We start from the raw sequence: 21,984 nt of genomic DNA, 5'->3' as shown, positions 1-21,984 counted from the left end.
CCTGCCTTCCATCTTTCCCAGCATCAGGGTCTTTTCCAATCGAGTCAGTTCTTCCCATCAGGTGGCCAAAATGTTGGAGCTTCAGCTTCAGCATCAGTCCACAGAATTGGGCACAACTAAAGCAACTTAGCACACAGAAACAATAAATTCAAATAGGTAACTCTTTTCTACTGTTGCCATTTTAACGATTTTTTAAATATTTACTGATTTGGCTGTGCCGGGTCAAAGTTGCAGCAAATGGGATCTCCGAACTTCCTTGCGGCATGTGAGATCTGTAGTTGCAGCATGTTTCCTGACCAAGGATCAAACCCGGGTCCCCAGGATTGGGAGCATGGTATCTTAGCCGCTGGACCACCAGGAAAATCCCCACTACTACTATTACTGCGTACTTTTTTCCTGGAACAATATATCATGTGACTTTCCCCTCTCCCAGAGAGCTAACAAATGCCTCCAAATAAATTAACAATAACTAACAATAATAAATTGTTCTCTTGATTGACATCTGATGAGGACAAGAAATTGAACATACAGAGAGAGGTATGGAGGGAACAGAAAGAAGGAGCAGAAAAGGAAAGCATTTTAGTTTATTGTTATTGATATTCAATAACAACTCATTCTAATGCAACAGGTTCAGGGTCCATCCTGGACATCCTTATATTTAACAAGCACCCAAGGTGATTCTTACCAGCAGGCATGTTTGGAAAGCTCTAATTCCCTACATGATGCCACCGAGACCACAAGCTGAATCTCAGTGTGAGGCCAACTTCTCTGCTAGATTCACAGTCCAGAGACAGCACACCACCCCAACCGATATCAGCATCCAGCCCCCCAAGAACACACCCAATGCAGATGGGCCGAAAAGTCTGCACTCATCCACATTGGCTATGTTTTCCTAAGACCCAGCCAAGTGCTTGCTATCCACACCCAGAGCTGCTGTCCGGCAGGACCAGGGAAAGCTCAGCCCAACCAGTTGTTTTTGCAGGCACTGCCAACCCTGCCTATAACAGCCAAGGTAGGAGAAGCAGAAGCCGAAGGTTTTCCAGGGTCGATTATTCAACAAATCACAGGCAACATGGCCCAGGCGGTTCATTTTGGTTTTTAAAATCAACAGCCAAGACACTTTCAGCAGTTACACTTGGTCAGTGCAGGGGAAGCCCTCAGGGAAAAAAATTAAAATGGCAGTCATGTTCAGGTTACAGGCCGGGATTCCATTCTCCCTGGTTGACAGACGTTGCCCCATGCTGGCCTCCTCTGCTATCCTACCTCCCCTCCTCCCTCCTCGAGAGATAGTTGTAGTCATTCACTAAGCCCTTGGCCTCCACACCACACCCCACCCCCAGCTTTCCCAGCATGCTGATGGAGGCCAAAAGGGTGCTTCACCAACTTCCTGTCTCCGCCTTCTGCCCCCTAGGTCCTGTCTCCATTGATTCAATCCAGAGCAGTAAATCTGACTTTGTCACTCAAAACAAACAAACAAACACTTTCCTGTTTAAATTCCATCCTCCCAGAAAATATCTTTTTGGACCATCTACCTCCTCTGATTTCTTTGGTCAAAGAAATACACCCCAAGAGGCACAGTGGTAAAGGATCTACCTGCCAATGCAGGAGACACAAGAGACACAGGTTCGATCCCTGGGTCGGGAAGATCACCTGGAATAAGAAATGGCCACCCACTCCAGTACTCTTGCCTGGAAAACCCCATGGACAGAGGAGCCTGGCGGGCTACAGTCCACAGGATCACAAAGAATCAGACATGACTGGGTACACACATACTCACGCACACACACACACCTCTTCTCTTTGACTCCACCCCACCATCCCTAGGCTTGTCCTACGTTAAGCTTTGATCCTATCCTGCACCTTTCTTCCCCTCTTTCTTTCCTCCTCCCACCTCAGATTGGACAAAATTCACCATGGCCACCATTAAATACTCTACATTTTTCTCTAAAATCTGGTCACATGACCTAAGGGCTTTGTCTGGTGGGGGCTCAGCATATCTATTACCTGGTTTGTCCCTATGCCAATCAAGAGAGGTGACAGACTTTCCAAAAATGGTTTTCTTTTCCCCCAGATTCTTCTGAACCACAGTTTCTCCCTTTTATCTTGCTTTGGGTTGCAAAGCGGGGAAGGCAGAGAGAGGAGCATCCTTTGAGCAATCCTAGGGCTTCTCCCCTGACTACCCTTCTGCTCCAGCCAGCTAGACGCCCTCCAATTCAGCACCCTCCCCATCCGGCTCTCCCTTCTTCGAGGATTCAGCCGCAGAATTCCAATTTCCTTGTAAAAGAAGCTTAATAATATCATGATGATGATCAAGGGAAGGAGGATATGGCAGATGAGAAGGGAGAGGCCACATCACACTTGAGGGGCCAGTTCAGCCCAGAGGGGTGGAGAACCTTCGGGGGTGGAGGGGAAGGACTCACTCAATGCCCCACCCCCAGCTCCCGTCCCCAGGGAACGTTTCATTTGCTAAATGAAGTCAGTGTGGCCCAGATGTTGGGCAGCTGCCTCTGGAAGCCTTTCTCGTGCTGAACTGCACATAGGCCAAAGCATTGTGCTGGGCTGGCCTCGGCCATCCCAGCCTCCCTCTCGTTGATAAACACGGCCTCGCAGCTCCCACTCCCCCTCCCCGCACCAGCCTGCCAGGGAGGTTGCCTTTTTAGGAAACTCAGCAGATGGGGGAAAGGAGCCGGACAAAGACAACCAGGGCTTGGCTTAGAGCACTTCACAGAGCCGCGGAGCGTGGGGACAGGCTGTCCCCTGAGGGCACCTCAGGCAGCTGACACCCAGCCAAGCCAGGAGTTCAGGTAACCACCTGCCAGGACGAGGCCCATGACTCAGCCTCGCACTCTGTAATCACTGGACCCTCTCCAGCCACACTCACGCCCAGCCCTTGCCAGCTCCAAATTCCCATCTTAGCCACAAACACAACCATCCCCTCAGACACACTCATTCCCCAGGGCCCCAGACACAACAAACCCACTGCCTAGACACAGCTAACCCTTTCCTGTCACCCTCCCGGCCTCACCAAATTGGCCCGGCTCCTTCTCTCATCAACACCTTCCCAAGAGAAGGAAGGAAGGAGAGAAAGAGAGAGAAGGTAAAGCAGCCACGGGGGCCCAAGTGTCAGACAGGAAAGGGAGAGAAAAGGCCCTCTGACTAAACAACCCCACATGCAAGCGCAAGACCCGTCTGTCAATTGCCTTTTAAAAATTCTGGATGTTCACAAGCCAGCATCCACTCTGTACCTGTAACTCCCTTGTGCCTTCCTTTTTGTGACCTGAGGCCCAGCCCCCCGGGGGTGTTGCACCCCAACAAAAACAAGCCAAGTATGGTAAAACAGCCACAGGGGAGGCCAAGAGGCCCAGTCTACTTGCCTAAGACCAGGGTCAGGTAACACACTCTGGATGGCACTCCCAGCAACAGCGCGTGACAGCTCCCTTCAACATCCATCCGTGGGAAGGCTTCTCCCTAGTTTTGCTCAGAGGGACAAGAGCTTGTGTACTTAGGAGGGAGGAGATAGCCCCATGGGTCTGTTTCTACACAAAGGCAGCTAAGTCCGGGAAAGAAAGAAAGTCAGATATCTGCTCCTTACCTCATCTGAACACCAGGCACACATGGGATTCACAGCCAGACATTGCTGACAGGAGCTCACACCTCGTGTGGCACAGATGTTGGGCCCTGCAACAGAAAGACAGAGGTATTAGCATCCAATTTGGCTTGACACAGTAACTGGCCTGCCTTATCCTTGCCCAGCTTTCCCAAATGCCCAAGTTTACAGCTCTCAGATGCACACAAATACACCTTCACCAGCCCATAGACGCTTACCCAAAATAGATGGTTTGGGGAAAGAGAAGGAGAATGAGGACAGTCAAGAGAAACTCATCACTGCTCTTAACTGATGAGGCCATGGTGATGGCAAGTGATGGAGCAAGTGTCAGATCATAACTGACGGAAAGGCTTTCACTGGGACTTCCCTGGTGGTTCAGGGGTTAAGAATCTGCCTTCCAATGCAGGGGGTGTGGGTTTGATCCCTGGTGAGGGAACTAAGATCTCACATGCCACAGGGCAACTAAGCCCACACACCACAACTACTGAGCCCAAGCCCTCTAGAGCCTGCACACCACAACGGAAGATCTCATGGTGCCACAGCTAAAGACTAGATGCAGCCAAATAAATAAATATTAAAAAAAAAAAAGAAACACACAAAAAAATTAGATTTAATAAAGAAAGGCTTTAACAACTGATTTAACACCTACATTGTACAAATAAAAATCACAGGTCCAGAGCCATGGCAATTACTTTAATGATTTATTCACAGCCACTACACAGGGAATTCAGAGCCTGGATGAACTAGTATTAACACCCAGCCTAAATATGGGGGTAGGGGGTAACAGCCACAGCAGTGTCCAACTGGCCCATGAGGGGAAAGCAAATCTTCTGAAATCTTCTCAAGCTTCCCAACATATATATCTTGGGATGCAAGCATAGAATGCTTTAGGGAGAACTAAAGAAATACTAGAAAAAGTTGACTGATATAAGCTGGAAGAACATGGAATTTTGGAGTTGGAAAGCCTGTATTTGAATTCTGAATGCTTTTCTAACTAGACATGTCATGACCTCAGTCAACCTGGTGAACCTCCACGAAGGTGATAATATCTATGTCACAGGATTTGCACATGGAATTCAGTGAGGTAAAAGAGAAGCATTGGGTACACTACAAAATGCCATTCAAAATGACACAGTAAAGGTTAAATCTCCTTGCTCAGGACTATTGACATAGAAGGTACAAGAGATGGGTTGAACCTTTCTGGAACACCAGAAGAGAACCTAACATTCCTTTTTTGAAGAAATCTCTGATTTTAATCATAGAGACCTTGACTTTTTATCACTACATTTGCAGTGCCTAGAAAGCAGCAGATGCTCAGTAAATCACTACTGGATTCCAATAACATGGAAGGGTAAAGACCCCTCAAGTCTGATTATATCAGAATTCTGAGAACTGGTTCCAAATTGTCTCAGTTCAACTGAAGACTGTGACTGGTCTTAAAAGTGTGTCAAAGGATGCAGAAAAAGTTGAGGAAGGAACAGAGACAACCAGAGGGTGAAAAGCATCCCATAAGAAGTCCAGCCAGGAAGCAAACCACAGACATTCACCTGGACAGAAGCCCCCATTCGTGTTCCCCACAGCTTAGCCTTACTGGCCTCGGTCAGGTAAACCTTCTCTTCCTCCAGGGCTCCCAGGAAGGCCTTTTCCAGTACAATCAGCCCTCCATATCCATAGGTCCCACATCCACAGATTCAAACAATCAAGGGTCAAAATATATACAGGAAAAAAAAAAAATCCAGAAAGTGCCAACAAGCAAAACTTGAATTCGCCACATGGCAGCAACTATTTATCTACATTGGATTTACAACTATTTACATAGCATTCACATGGTAAGGAACATAGGATGATTTATAGAATACAAGAGCATGTGTATTATACGCCAAGACTAAACTATTTTTATAAGGGGCTTAAGCATCCTCAGATTTTGGTGGTCAAGGGAGCCTGGAATAAATCCCCTGCAGATCCCAAGGAACAACTGTGCAAAGAATAGAATGAGGGAGATTCCCTTCCTGTGCGTGCGTGCTAAGTTGCTTCAGTCATATCTGACTCTGTGTGACCCCATAGACTGTACCCCTCCCGGCTCCTATGTCCATGGGATTCTCCAGGCAAGAATACTGGAGTGGGTTGCCATGCCCTCCTGATTCCTGACCCAGGGATCAAACCCAAATCTCTTATGTCTCCTGCATTGGCAGGTGGGTTCTTTACCACTAGCACCACCTGGGAAGCCCAGACCCCTTCCTGATATGACTCAATTATCCTGACAATTCCTTTATCCAATTTTCTGAAGTGGTCCCTTCTCCTTAGCTGTTAAGACCAGCAAATATATTTGAGGGAAAATCGTCTTCATCATTGGGATGTTTCCCCAGTGTCCCTGAAACTTCTTACAGAGCTGAGTATCTTAGGCCACTTTATAATACAGTGACTGAACTCCCTTTCAACATCTGGTGGTGGGGAGAGGGAACAGAAAATGTGCACATACACACGTACACACGAAATTGTTAAAAGAAATTATCCAAAATGTGGAAATAGGCAAAGGGAGTACTGGGTGACTTTTCAAGGTAACGCAAGGGGTTGACCAGTAGCCTCACCAGGCTAAGGGGTTATACAATTTTAGGGGTGTGTACCTTTGTTTGACCTCTACTGATTAGGATATCTTACAGTCCTATACGAGTGGAGGTTGACCTGTAGAAAATCAATAACAATGGATATAATTCTTAAAGAGAATGATGTACATGATTCTTATCCAACAGCAATGCAAATGATTTCTGTCTAGTAGCAAAGATAACCACCAGAGGTTAAGGTTTATTGCTTTGTAGAACATTAACCAATATTGAATCTATTGGGCAACTGATTTCAGCATTCCATTGACTAACTGACTGTAACTCCCTTCCTTGAATTCTCTTTTAGACTAATCAACATCTTACAGGTTCTCTCATTGAGTTGAATGAAGTCTTTGACACGTGTTCATTTTATTGGACTTCCCCGGTGGCTCAGATGGTAAAAAAATCCACCTGCAATGTGGGAGACCTGGATTCTATCCCTGGTCAGGAAGATCCCCCGGAGAAGGGGTAATCCACTCCAGTATTCTTGTCTGGTGAATTCCATGGATAGAGGAACCTGGCGGGCTACTGTCCACGGTGTCACAAAGAATCGGATACGACTGAGCAGCTTTCACTTTCACTTCATTTTTATAGTTGTACAAGAATCATACTTTTAACTCTAAAAATTACACTGCAACAGTATCCAGCTCAGGACAGAGTGACCTAACAGAAAAGGTACACACACAATCAGTACATTGTGGTTCTGAGTCACCCACTAACAACATAGTCTTGGATGAGTCATTTAATGGGGCTTCCTAGGTGTCTCACTGGTAGAAGAATCCACCTGCCAATGCAGGAGATGCAGGAGAAGTGGGTTTCATCCCTGGGTCAGGTAGATCCCCTGGAGTAGGAAATGGCAACCCACTCCAGTATCCTTGCTTGGAGAATCCCATGGACAGAGAAGCCTGGCAGGCTACAGTCTATGGGGCCACAAAGAGTCGGACACGACTGAGCACACACGCATACATACAGAGCAAACTGCAAAGTCCTGGACTAGGTCAATTTTGTTTTGTTTTTTGAGCAACTGAGCTCATTTCTCCAAATTATGCCTAGAATTCCAATATAAAACACACAAATGGGTTGATACAGTTCCTTGGACAATTGAAATTTTCATTGTTCTCTGAAAAACACTAGATTATATGTGGAATCTTTGAAGTGCCTCCTGGAAGCCCCATGTTTCCTCAGAGCCCTGAGTCTGTCTAACTTCAAAGGCCTTTCTCAACTCGAAAATTCTGCAAGTCACATGCCACTGTAAGCTCATGAGTAACCTCTAGGACTCCAGCCTCTGACTGACTCCAGCCTACGTGTATGATACAAAGGCTGCAAGGTGGAAATTACAGCAGCAGTTCCAGGTCTGGCCCTAAGGCATCAAGGCCTTCTCTGAGTTGGGACAGCCCTCAGCCGTGTACTGACTCTAATGGGAAAAAAGCAGCCAGTCTTCCCAGAGCTGCCAGAGTCAGAATGACAGAGTGTTCAGAACCCACAATGCATCCAGGAGGCCTCTCCCTGCCAAGACTGCCTGGCCTTCTCTTAGCTCTTTTCTCAGCCAGATGTGAACTCAGTCCCCCTTACTGCCTTATTGGAAGAGTTCTGAGAAAAACATAGCCTGAATTATTTTAGGCATCCCTTTTTGAAGTTTTCATGAGAACCAACATCCAGGGGAGTAATTCTGGACATAAGCACCACGGATTTCCAGTAGGGAGACGAGGGACAAGTTAGAAGAGAGAAGAGGACCAACCAAGGGAGGTGTGCGTGCCATCAAATTATTTTTTGAAAACTTTTCCTGGTCTATCCATTTAGCCCTCCATTCATTCTCAAATTAGCATTTCCCATGAATCCTTGACTTGTTGCCACAAAAGAATGCCTTACCAGATGTGAAATGAACAACACCAGGCCCCCTTCCAGTGAACGGGCGGTCCCTGACCCCAGAAAATGAGATGAGCTGCCAGGGGTAGTTCTTTAGGAAGTCATGGCTGGGGAGTCATGGTTACCCAGTTCCCCTTACCCATCCTCTGTGTAATGAACCACAGGTTGATTTCATGAGAGCAATGATTCCCCCCTCTCCCCAGAATGCTGCCCACCAAGGGCAGGTTCCCTGGAACACAGTGGCTGAAAGCAAGTGACTCATCAGAAGTCCCTGCGCCTGACTGTGCTGATTCAGTGAGCTGCTGCTTTGAGGACACCCCTCCCCGCCAAACATGTGGAAGGAGTTTAGGCCTCTGTTTGCAGTCATTCATAAGGCCTCTTTTCTTACTCAGTCTCAGAGGGCCAGATTCAGCCCTGCTGGAGAATGAGGGACCTTCATTAGAACTCTGCACCTGAAATGAATTAACAACTCCCACCAACCATTTCTTCGGGCAGCTTAGCCAGAGCAAGGCAACAAGGTCAGACTGGTCCCATTCCTCCCAGGGTACTTATAGGTGATCCAACCCCTGGCACACTCTGAGCACTGCAGCTGGCAAAAACAGAAGCACCCTATAGAGGCTGCTGCGGCTATGGTTGCCATTTTTTGTTTATTTTGTGTCAGTGTGTAGCTGATTAATAATGTTGTGATAGTTTAAGGTGGACAGCAAAGGAATTCCGTCATACATATACATGTATCCATTCTCCCCCAAAGCCTCCTCCCATCCAGGCTGCCACATAACACTGAGTTATGGGCTATGCAGCAGGTCCTCATTGGTCATCTATTTGACGCTATTGTTTTTGTTGTTGACATTTTTATCCTGAGTCCCAAGCAGTAGAAGGCAGGTGATCAAAAACCCAGTCTAGAAGGGATGGTCAAAAAAAGAATGCCAGTTAGAAAAGATAGATGAGATTAGTCAAGAATGTGGCCTGGAAATTAGAAGTAGAAGGCTGTGGTTTGACACATCAGATCAATTCACAGAACCAGAAGAGAGACAAATAGTGGGGGGAAATAAGAGGGAAAAAAAGAGGAACAAGGAAGGGAGTTGGAACCAGTGGAAGTTATTAATGCGTCAATGAGAGCTATTTTGAGGATATGTTGTCCAATGAGACAGGATGTCAGTATTCAGGAACAGGCCACCCTTGTGAGCCCTCAAAGAGGGCTCAGTCAGAGAGACAGGTGTTCAGTGGGAAGAGAGGATGATCCACACTGCAAACACTACGGATATCTCTCCTACTGTCTGCCAGGAAAGAGTTCTGGCCCTGCCAGTGACCTTTGACTGGTGACTTCCTAAACAGGTTCACGGGGACACTGGGTAACTCAGGAGGTGCCTGATCTTCCATTGCAGTCACCTGGCTGAGTGAGTCATCCAAGACCAAAACATACCCTAACTGCACAGTGCATGCAACAAGTGGTTTCTCTGGAGCAAGTTATTAAGAAAGTTTATTTTATTTTGGTCTTTTCATTACATGTGACAGCAGCTCAGTGAGCCAAGGAAGGGGAAGAAGACAGGAAGGTGGAGTTCAAGGTAACACAGTGCTCTGAACAGAAAGCTCTAGTAAGCATCACCCAAAGCAGTAGAGAGTCCAAATTACCTTACAGGTGCATGTGTGCATGCTTAGTGGATCAGTCAAGTCCGACTCTTTGCTATCCTATGGACTGTAGCCCACCGTGCTTCTCTGTCCTTGGGATTTCCCAGGCAAGAGTACTGGAGTGGGTTGCCATTTCCTACTCCAGAGGAACTTTCTGACCCAGGCATCGAACCTGCATCTCCTGCACTGGCAGACAGATTCTTTACCACTGAGCCACCTGGGAAGCCCAACCATACATAAAGTATCCTGATTTCAGAGATTTTCCCATTTTTTTAAAAACTGCATCTGAGACAATTAAATATGGTACTTAACATCTAAAGGTATTTGTGTACAATTTGTCTTAACCAATATTAAAATGTGTTTATATAGGCTGAATTGCATCCTCACAAAAGACATATTGGAGTCCTAATTCCCAGGCCCTACGACTATGACCTTATTTAGAAAAACGGTCTTTGCATATGTAATCAAAATGAGGTCATGAGGGTGGACACTAAACCAATATGACTGATGTCCTCATTAGAGGAAAATGTCAGGTGAAGACATAGAATCCCGCCGCATGAAGACAGAGGCAGAGGTTGGAGTGATATAGCTGGAAGACAAGGAATATCAAGCATTGCCAGCTATCACCAAAAGCTAGGAAGATACCAGGGAAGAGTCCATCCCAGTGTCTCAGAGGGAGCATGGCCCTGCTGACACCCTGATTTCGGATTTCTAGCCTCTAGAGAATAAACTTCTGTTGTTTTAAGTCACCCAGTTACAGCAGTCCTAAGAAGCTAACGTAAAATGGATTTGCATTTCTGTAGCATATATGACATGATTTTGAGAAGCACTGACCTGAAATACTTTTCACGATTGAGAAAAACCAGCCGAGACTGAACATTTTGCAATGGGCAATCCACTTATGGTAACAGAAAAGTGGTCATTTGACTTACATACTTTTCTACTAAGATGTATCAATGATGTTGCCATTTATTCACTCATACCCAACAAAATCTCATTGAGTATTTATCTGTGTCCAGCACTTTGCTAAGTACTGGAGGCACACTGATGAAATACACAACCGCCCTACTCTCCTGGAGTTTAGAAAATCAAACATGCTCAACAGAAAACCAAAACATACACAAACGGAAAGTACAATTTCAAATGCATTAAGAAAACAGACGAGGGCTGACTCATAATGATCTGTGGCAGAGGCCGACACAATATTGTGAAGCAATTATCCTTCGATTAAAAGTAAATAAATTTATTATTAAAAAAGAAAATAGGGCAGGATAAAGCATCAGTGGGGGAGGATATCAAGTGGTCCAGGGACTTCTCTGGTGGTCCAATGGTTAAGAATCCACCTGGCAATGCAGGAGACTCAAGTTCAATCCTTGATCTGGAAACTAAGATCCTACAGGATAAACTAAGCCAGAGCACTACAAGGAAAAGTCCCGCATGATGCAAAGAGGATGAGTGCTGCAACTAAGACCTGATGCAGCTAAATAGATAAATAATTCTTTTTAAAAAGTCAAGAAAGGCCTCTCTGAGTGACATTTCAAAATCAGGAAGGTGTGACTCACAGGAAGATCTAGAGGACAAGTACTCCAGAAAAAACCCACAACAGCCAGATGAACCTCAGCCTCTTTAAGAAAGAGTAGGGAGAGAGAGGGAGGAGGAGCTAGGTGGAGAGGTGGCTGGAAATGCAGTCAGGAACCATAATACTGGGAAGCGGTAGCCACGGTAACAGAGTGTGGTCGTCATTTTCCATGTGGTGGGAAGCCATTGTCGGACTGTGAGCAGAGATGAGCAGAAAAAGATCATCGTGGCCACTGAAAGGAGGGCAGACAGTAGGGGAGCAAGACCAGAAAGAGACCAGTCAGGAAGCATTACAATAATTCAGGCATCAGGACTTACCTGGTGCTCCAGTGGTTAAGAACCCACCTGCCAATGCTGGGACACAGGTTCGATCCCTGATCCAGGAAGATGCCTCAGGACAACGAAGCCTGCTGCCACAACTACTGAGCCCATGTGCCTAGAGCCTGTGCTTCGCGACAAGAGAAGCCACCGCCGAGAGAAGGTCATGCATCTCAACAAAGAGTAGCCCCACGGGCTGCAACTAGAGAAAGCCTGCTTGCAGCAGCAAAGACCCAGTGCAGCCAAAATTAAATAAATTTAAAAATTTTTTAAATAGTAATCCAGGCAGCAAAGGGCAGTGGATTGGATTTGGATGGTAGTGGTGTTCATGGCGTGGTTAGACCCTAGATGTACTCTGAGGATTTGCTGATCCAATGGCACAAGGGGCAAGACCCAAAAATAGGAAAGATTTTGCCATGAGCAAGTGGATCCCTTTGGACAAAGTTCAAACGTGTTAACCATTGGCCTTGCCCTTTCGCTGACCCTTCTTCAGCCAGTAGTCCCCGTCCTTATAAGTGAAGCCACATCATGTCAGGTTATCATCTCCAACTGGTATAATCAGGTAGCCATGCGCTGAACACCACATAAAAAGGACAGAGTCCTGTCTTCCATGTAATTGCCATCTAAAATTAACACCCGACCCCTGGAAAACACCCTGAGGGCAGGAGGAGAAAACAATGAACATTTTGTGTGTGTGTGTGTGTGTGTGACAAAGAGAAGATACATGTATATGTATAGCTGATTCACTTTGCTCTACAGCAGAAATTAACACAACACTGTAAAGCAACTAAACCCCAATTTAAAAAACAATGAAGGTTATTATTGTGTAACAGTGGATGTGGTGAGACAAGCATGCAGACAGCAGGCAAGAGACCTTTAACCACTCCACCGGCTCTGTGACCTCAAGCACATCCTCTCGTCTCTCTGGTGCTCTCTCTAAGGTCCAGTGACTCTGAGGCTCTGTCACATCCCTGTTCAAGAACTTATCATTGTTCCCTTGTGTTTAACAGGTCTAACCCAACCACATCAGCCAAGCACTGTGACCCTCAACAACTGCTTCCTTTCCCCCACACTCCCAAATATGGGCATAATACTTACTTCAAGAGTCGTTAGGATTAAATGAGATAACATGAATCATCAATAGTGGATGCTCAGGCGCAGACATAGAGAAAAGATTTGTGGACACAGCAGGGAAGCGAGAGGATGAATTGAGAAGAGCATTGACATATATACACTTAGCTGTTGTTGTTGTTCAGTTGTTACGTCGTGTCCAACTCTTACGTGATCCCATGGACTGTAGCCCACCAGGCTCCTCTGTACATGGGATTCTCCAGGCAAGAGTACTTGAGCGGGTTGGCATTTCCTTCTCCAGGGGATCTTCCTGACCCACACTACCATGTGTAAATTGGATAGCCAGTGGGAAGCCATGTATATAGCACAGGGAGCTCAGCTCAGCACTCTGTGATGACCTAAAGGGATGGGATGGGTTGGGAGGGAGGCTCAAGAGGGAAGGGATATATGTATACATATAGCTGATTCACTTCATCATATAGCAGAAACTAACTCAACAATGTACAGCAATTATACTCCGATATTAAAAATAGAAAAAAAAAATTAGTGGATGCTCAGTAAATGTTGGTTTCCTTCCTCCTTACTTTCATGCCAATCACTTCCTGCACTAGGAATGCCCATCCCCACACATTCTGCACCCACCTCAGGGGCAGATGAGAAAGGGCCCTTGGTCTCTATGGGATACAGTGAAGAATCACTGGCCAGGAGACAGATGCCCTCAGGGCTAGACTTCTCCAATGCCACTAAACTAGTTGTATGATCTTGAGCAAGTCACTTCGCCTATCAGGACCTCCCTTTCTGCTTCTCCGTAAAACAAGCAGGACTAAATTAGTGATTTTCACAGTGCAAGCAGCCCTGAAAGTATATCTTCCTGGCAGAAAATATCAGTAGGCTAATACTCCAGGAAGCCTAGCATCCCGGGGCCCAAGATCCCTCTAATTTTATACACATGTCTATTTCTTCCTAATGTTCTAACTAACTAACATTTCATTCAAATGCTGCATTTCAAGTTCTGGAAAATTTTATCAGCACAAGACCCACCTCCCATCTGATTCACTCATTATAGAAAAGAGGCAAGCCTGTACCAAGCCCTGTTTGAGGCCCAGCCAAGCAGTGCCCTTTTGGTGACCTCCTTAGCTTCCTTTGGTGGCTCAGCTGGTAAAGAATCTGCCTGCAATGTGGGAGATGTGGGTTTGATCCCTGGGTCGGGAAGATCCCCTGGAGAAGGGAAAGGCTATCCACTCCAGTATTCTAGCCTGGAAAATTCTATGAACTGGATAGTCCATGGGGACACAAAAAGTCAGACATGACTGAATGACTTTCACTTCACTTCACTTGGCATTTGATGGTTCAGTTTCATTACTTTTCTTCCTCCAGCTCACATCTTGTGGTTATATCTGCTGCTCATATCTGTTGCCACCAGCCCTTGCTGCCAGTCTGTCTTGGTAGGAAGGCAAATTGGTCCCACCATTTTGAGGACAATTTGGAAAATCTATAAAAATTTCAATTTAAAATATTCGTGTCCTTTGACCCAGGAGTTTTAGTTCCAAAGGTGAATAATAATGAACAAGGACGTCCCCTGCAGCTTTATCTGTAGTAGCAGATAATTAGGGGTGATCCCAATGACTACCAACAGGGTCTTGGTTAAGAAAATTCAGATATATCCATATAATAATATGCCTTTGGTCTAGAATGACAGCTCCTGGAATAAACAGTAATAGAAAGCCATAAAGTGATATAAAAAGATGTCCATGGTATATTATTAAGTGACAATAATGCTACTGTGAATGAATCTGCTTGAGAAACAACAACAAAGATAAATAATTATATACAGTGGAAATATACATGGGAAAATATTTCCTTAAAAATTTATTTATGGAAATAAAATTTCCATATACATAGGAAAGAATTCTGGAGTAACTGTCAACAGTGGTTATCTTATACCCATCATTTAAAAGTGGACATTTAATTTCCAAATACATGGGGTTTTTAAAGTATCTTTGATATTAATTTCTCATTTAAATGCTTTCTTCTCTGCAGTCACCCTCTGTGTCTCTTTAGTCTCCTAACTTTATTGAAGCTTTCAATAGCTAAGTCAAAGATCTCTCTTGGAAAATGTCACACTGTGCTTGAAAACATGTGGGCTATCTTCAAATATCTCTTGATATTGATCTCTAACATAATTCTACACTAATAAAAGAACAGACTCTGTATGATTTCAATACCTTAAGACCTGAAATGTTTGTACCTGATCTTATGTCTCTGGATATGTTTCAGTGTCTCCTGGTTTATAGTCTATGGAAACTTGACTAGAATTTGTACCCTGCTGTTGTGTGAAAATTGTATAAATTTTTATAATTTTTAAAATTTGTTTATTTTTAATTGAAGGATAATTGCTTTACAGAATTTTGTTTTTTTCTGTCTGTATAAATCTTAATTATGTTGAATTGGTTCATAGGGCTTTTCAAGTCAACTTCTACTTCTTTGTTTATTCATTCTATTAATTTTTGAGAGTTTGATGTGAAACTCCAACTAAAAATCTTAATTTATCTACTTAAAAAATAAGTGCAATATACAGTGGAACTATATGTAACCTTGTTCTATTTTCCAAGTCTCCTATAAATATGTTATCATAATTTCATAATTTCAAAAATAAACTATAATTCAAAAAAAATTTTTTAAGTGGTTATCTTTAAGGACAAGACTACAAGGGACTTGTACTTTTTACATTATTCTATTTTTGCACTACTTGATTTTCTCAATTTATTTTTTGGTCACGGAGCGAGGTCTGCAGGATCTTAGTTCTCTGACAAGGGATTAAACCTGGACCACCGCCATGAAAGCCCTGAGTCCTAGCCACTAGATGGACAGGGAACTCCACTGACTTATTTTTTTTTCCCCCACAAAAAGTTGAATTACTTTTATAAGCTAAAAAAAAAAAAATATATATATATATAAAGCTATTTTTACATATCCTCTGTTCTGCCTCAGTCTCTAAATTTGCATTCATTTAAATGTAGGTTCCCCAGAGCATGCCAGGCTCTATACAAATGAGCACCTTCAGCAGCAAAACCTGGTAACCTCTTGGAATCCCAAAGCTCAAGGGGAACTCCAGAAGAGACTCGGTCCAGCCCATTCCCACAGTCCTCAGGAAACTCCCAGGAGAGAGTGTGGTCTGTTCTGAACCTATAGGAGTCCTAGCAGGAGACACCGCACTCCCCCACCACTCTGGTGCATGCATGTCACTCAGTCACGTCAGATTCTTTGCAACCCCTGTAATGTAACCCGCCAGGCCCCTCTGCCCACGGGACTTCCCAGCCCAGAATACTGGAATGGCTTGCCATTGCCTGCTCAGGGGATCTTTTGGACCCAGGGATCGCACCAGAGTCTCCTGCGTCTCCTGCACTGGCAGGCGGATTCTTCACCACTGAGCCACTCAGAAAGCCCACTTGAGCCTCTTTTTCTGTTTTGCATATGGGGTTATCGTTACCATCTTTCTAAATTCCATATATATGTTATCAATGTATGACCAAAAAAAATAATAATAATAATAAAAAAAATTTAAAAAAAATTTTGAAAAAAAAAAAAAAGAAAGCCCACTTGACTGTGTGTGTTTGTCAAAACGCATAGAACTGAACACCTACAAAGAACACACTTCACTGTACATAAATTATACTTTAATGGGAAAAAAAAAAAAAAGTGTTCCTGGTGATACTGTGCATGGAGATAAAGGCAGATTTTATAAATTCTTTGCTGCAGAGTCTCCCCTTTAAAAAAACACCAGCAGTTTACTCCCAGGAAGGACAGGCAGCCTCATTCCTCTGCTTCCACTTGTTTTTCCACTCGTGACCTGAGCTCCATCAGCCACGACAACCATTCCACTCGGAAAGGGCCAGGGGGCAGGAGTGAAGCAGCAGGCCAGCTCTGTGGGCAGCAGAGGGGGATGGGTCAAACTAAGCAGTCGATCCCGAAGCTGCTCAGTCATTCCCCCAGTTAATTATCTGTCTGCTGATTCATGAGTTGTGGCTCCTGCAGGCATGCTTCCTGGCTATTCCTGCCAAAAAGGATAGGAGTCTTGGGTCTGGGAGGGAATGATAACCAGAGATCCTGAGTTGGGTGGGGAGTTGCAGAGGAGGAATTTCTACTAGGAAAGTCCAGAGTCCTATCCTAACTCCCCCTTCTCATTCTGCCTCCTTGTCTCATTTATGCTGTCCCCAGGAGACCTCGGCCACTCACACTTACAATTTTGAAAGGTGGAAAGGAGAATGTTGCCCTCCCATGCATATTCTCCCAGAAGACAGGGACAAAGGCAGACACCTCACAGAAGATCCTCTGAGTTTCCAGGACCTTCAGAGCAGAGGTCTAAATGGCACAAGAGTGTTGGGGTCCAAGTGCCCAAAGAACTCATGGTCTCGACTGTATTTTAATATCCTCCAGAATGCCCAGAGGGAGCATTTGAGGATCATCTATGAATGAATGCAGATATTCAAATATTGGATATCTTAAGGTGAGGCATATCTCCTCAAGATGCCGCTCCACAGGTATATATTTTGCACCTATGTTCCAACCACTGCACATAGAGTACTGAACAAAGTAGATGCATCCTTCTCAAATCCTGTGAATGTATTTTACTTTCCTCTTTTCCCGGGGACAGGACTTGAAGTTTTCTTGTGGATAAAGCAAATGTATGGGGAGAGACCCCCACTCCCCCTTGGGCTCTTGTGTGAGCTCTTGCTGGGTCAGAGTGGCTGAGATATACCAATGAGAATGGGTTGAAATAGGGAAGAGTCCCTGGAGGAGGGCATAGCAATGCATTTCAGTATTCTTGCCTGGAGAATTCCATAGACAGAGGAACTTGGCAGGCTATAGTCCATAGGGTTGCAAAGAGTCGGACATGATCAAAGCGACTTAGCCCCTATCACATAAGTGTGGGAAGAGGGACCCCATGGGTCTCATTCTAGGAACTTGAATTTTATGCATGGATGAAGCACTAACAGTCTAACCTCCAAAACACTGTAGTTACCACGGACATGAAAAATAACGACAGGAGTGGTTACCATTGAAAACTTATTTTGTGCCTTTATTTCACTTAATTGGTATAATTGTAGAAGTACTAATTCCTCCACTCTATAGAGAAGGAAACAGAGGACCTAAGAGATTAAGTCACTTGCCCAAGGTAAAACAGATACTGAGGCAAAATTAAAAACTACACCCACATCCAGTGGCAGCCTGGATGAGAGGGGAGTTTGGGGGAAAATGGATACATGTATACATTTGAGTCCCTTTGCTGTCCATTTGAAACTATCACAACATTGTTAAGCAGCTATACTCCAATACAAATAAAATGTTTTAAAAAAGAAGAATTAAACCCACGTTTGATTGGCTTTAAACCATAGCTGGGCTTCCCAAGTGGCACTAATGGTAAAGAACTCACCTGCCAAGGTAGGAGGTGCAAGAGATGTAGGTTTGATTCCTGGGTCAAGAAGATCCCCTGGAGGAGGGCATGGCAACCCACTCCAGTATTCTTACCTGGAGAATCCCATGAACAGAGGAGCCTGACGGGCTACAGTCCATAGAGTCGCAGAGTCAGACATGACTGAAGTGACTTAGCACGCACACATTCAAACCACAACTGTTCCTTTCCCCAGCCAAAAAGCCCCCTGCTCTGTCTCTCCAGGCGCTGAGAGTTCCTTTCAGCTGGATAGTTTTAGATTATAAATTCAGGAGGAGAAATCAGCACCTCAGCTCAGAACTAATCAAATTAGATAGAAAACAAACCTGTTACTCAGTAGGTCATGGGTTAAAATAAAGACCCATATTTGGGGAAGCCACAAAACCCAATATTTCTTGAGTGAAGTCAAAAAGATCATCTTTGCACATGAATTCCAAAACTCAAGTCTACCACCAAACAACCTCTCTTCTCCCCTTACCAGACTATCCCACACTGGGACAGCCTTTCTGTGACATCCCCATCCAGTCTGTGTCCCTTCGACACTGGGTTCCAACAGAGCTCTCCACTTTCATCCTATATCTGCCTCCCAGGGATCCGATGATCCCTGCAACCCAGTCATAAACACTGGAGTGAGGGTGGTGTGAAATATAACTGAAACTGCTTTTGCTCTCTGCTCTGTTCAGTCGTGTCTGACTCTTTGCAACCCTTGGACTGTAGCCTGCCAGGCTCCTCTGTCCATGGGATTTTTCAGGCAAGAATACTAAAGTGGGATGCCATTTCCATCTCCAGGGGAATCTACCCAATCCAGGGACCAAACCTGAATCTCCTTTGTCTCCTGCATTGCAGGTGTACTCTTTACCCACTGAGACATTGAGAAAGCCGCTATTACTGGGGGTTTATTACTTTGGAGGTCTTCTCTAGAGTTCATGATCTTTTGTCCTTTGTTTTTGATTTTTGTTGTTGTTGTTTTTGTTTTGTTTGTTTGTTTTTGTGGGTTGTTTTGGCCACACCTCGCAGATGGGGAACTTCCAGGATCAGCAAATCTTCTGGACCAGAAATTGAACCAGAACCCACTGCAGTGGAAGGGTGGATGAAGTCTTAACCCCTGGACTATCAGGGAAGTTGCTTACAGCCCATCCTCTTTTTTAAATTTAACTTGTTTATTTGGCTGCACTGGGTCTCACTTAAGGCATGCAGGATCTTTAGTTGTGGCAAGTGAACTCTTAATTGCAGCATGTGGGATCTAGTTCCCCGACCAGGGATCAAACCTGTGCCCCTTGCAATGGGAACCCAAAGTTAGCCACTGGACCACCAGGGAAGTCCTGAGCCCATACTCTTAAATAGGACTCTACCCTGCCTCTCAATGGTTCTCTGGGGCTAGCTAACTCAGCATAGCCCCTCACCACTCTGGAATCACTCCAATCACAGTGATGAACCTGTAAACAAATCCCCAAGAGAATAATTCATGCAAATTTAGGTATGTCAGCGCAGTAGAATCCTATACAAATCATTATAACTGTGTAAACCAGATCAACAAAAAGTATACTAGAAGTGAGGGGTGGAGAGAGAGATAGCAAAATAACAAATGCACTCTTCATCTTCACCAGCTGAACCAAGCACCATGCTAGACTCTATCTCATATTATCTTACTTCTAAAACTGCAAAAATACATAATGATTAGATTCAGAAATCATTCAGAAATTCAGAAAACTGTAGATGTGAAAAGAAAGCAAAAAATGTTTTAAGTTCACGGAAGCAGGCATCGCTGCCGGAGAACGCCGAGTTGCCTCCAGACTTCTCCATTCAGACAGCATCTGAAACAAGACTCTAACCTCTCCCAGGGCTGAATGCTGGAGATTCATAATTCTGGGCCATAGTCATCAGGCCACTCACTGCAGGCTAAAGATATCAGTTGACTTGTTTGAGCATCTACTACATGGGAAGCTTCTGCAGCAATAACTTAAACAGCCCCCTATGTATTATCTGTAACTCCTTCATTAAGTTGTGGATCGTAAAATGTGGTGATGATCTCATGAGTGTATACTTGTCTCAAAATTCAAGTCATATACATTAAATATATACAGCTTTTAAAATGTGGGTCCTACCTCAATAAAGTGTTGGGTTTTTTTTAAGATACTGTTGCCCTATCCTGGACAATCTGTTACACATACAAGAGTCTTAAAGGAAGTCATCAAGTATTTCCTGACAGATTTAGCAATAAGTCTTAATCTGTAGAATCTAAATTGTCTTACCATGAAAAAGTGAAATTGCAAGTCACTCAGTCCTGTCCGACTCTTTGCAACCTCATGGACCATACAGTTCATGGAATTCTCCAGGCCAGAATACTGGAGTGGGTAGCCTTTCCCTTCTCCAGGGGATCTTCCCAACCCAGGGATGGAAACCAGGTCTCCCACATTGCAGGCAGATTCTTTACCAGCTGAACCACAATGGAAGCTCAAGAAAATTGGAGTGGGTAGCCTGTCCCTTCTCCAGCGGATCTTCAAGACCCAGGAATCGAATAGGGGTGTCCCGCATTGCAGGCGGATTCTTAGCCAACGGAGCCACAGGGAGTACTACTTATCATGAGTACTACTCTTTTCACTAAAAGTAGGTATGTGCACACTTGTGCGTCCTCTGCAGAGAAACACCGCAGTGAACCAAGAGACAGAGTTCCCCCTGGGAGGGTCACCCGAGTACCAGAAAGAGCAACCTGGGCTGTGCCCCTCCCAGCACCAATGAGGCCGAGTGCCAGCTGCCTTGGCAGCTGACAGTGCGCGTGCGGCAGCAAGAGAGACAAAGCCAGGGAGCCAAGCCAGCTCCGGGGACCCCTGGCGTGGCCGTTCGCACGCAGTGGAGAGTGTTCGGATGCTGGGCTTGTCCCGGAAACGGAGGCTACTGCCGCCACCCTAGGACACTGTAGGAGGTAGAGCCCTCGTCCTCCTCCGAATCGCTCCCGCGGGGAGCCTCCAAGTAAAAACTAAACAGACAAAAACTTGGGAGAACGTGTACACAAAGAGAAAGAGAAATGTCGAGTAACCGGTAAGTCTGCGCGCACACGCTCTCATTTGAGAAGCGACAACCGCATCCCTCTGCCAACGCGGGGGAACAGCCCCGGGAAGCTCGCCCGGGCTCCGGGAGCCACTCTGCCTTCGTACGGCCGGGACCACCTGCGAGGCGCGCAGCCGGGACTGAACTCCGGGCTCAGAGATGCGCCCACCGCTCCGCTCACGTGGAGATCGCCCGGGACAGGCGCCTAACTCGGCTTAAGAGTTAGTTGGGTGTCCCGGTGGACTTGCCCCTAAGTAGTGGCTCGCCCTGACCGCAGCGGAGCCCGGAAGGTCCCCAGCTCCCAGCTCCGACGGCTCCAGCCTGGCCCCGCGCACTCTGGCGCAGGGGCGCAGGACCCACCCGACCGGCTTCCCAGCTCCACGTCCGCTCTGTACACTCGGCTGAGGCAGGACGCGCGGCGCGGCTCACCCGAGACCCGGGTCCCCAGCGCGCGGGAGCCCCACTCACCTCCGACGCCGACGCCCGCCAGCGCCCCCACCATCAGCACCGCGGCCCAGAGCCGCCGCACTCGCATCTCGTCCGCCCGCCGCCGCGCTCCCTCTCGGCAGCGTCCTCCCGCCCCACAGCGAGCGGCGGCGCCCGCGGCCGCTTTTCCCGGGGCCGGAGGGGAGGGGACGCGGTGGGTGGGACGCAACGGGGCGGGCCGTGGACTGATGCTCCCTCCCCTCCGGCCTTTCTGCGGACCCTCCACCGCAGGGCGGAAAGTGGGAAACCGCCGCTCCTCTCTGCCGCTGCGGCTCAGCCCGCGAGGATCGCCTGCGGGTACGCAAGGCAAGACTGGGACCCCAGGGAGG

General features: G+C 46.0%; 1 protein-coding gene across 1 annotated transcript in view; it reads right to left on the bottom strand.

Annotated features, from left to right (window-relative positions):
* The window catches only part of ITGB3 (integrin subunit beta 3), a 60,719-nt gene extending 38,974 nt beyond the window's left edge, over positions 1–21,745 (bottom strand). The window contains exons 1-2 of the mRNA XM_061144293.1: positions 21,638–21,745; positions 3,593–3,678 (exon numbers count right to left, since the gene is read on the bottom strand). Of these exons, the coding sequence (XP_061000276.1) occupies positions 3,593–3,678; positions 21,638–21,704 (153 nt within the window). The 5' untranslated portion in view covers positions 21,705–21,745. The remainder of the gene's footprint in view (positions 1–3,592; positions 3,679–21,637) is intronic.
* Positions 21,746–21,984: the final 239 nt, after the last annotated feature.

This window comes from Dama dama, chromosome 5 (genome assembly GCF_033118175.1).
Source record: "Dama dama isolate Ldn47 chromosome 5, ASM3311817v1, whole genome shotgun sequence".
NCBI lineage: Eukaryota > Metazoa > Chordata > Mammalia > Artiodactyla > Cervidae > Dama > Dama dama.
This window is presented reverse-complemented; position numbering and strand designations above follow the sequence as displayed.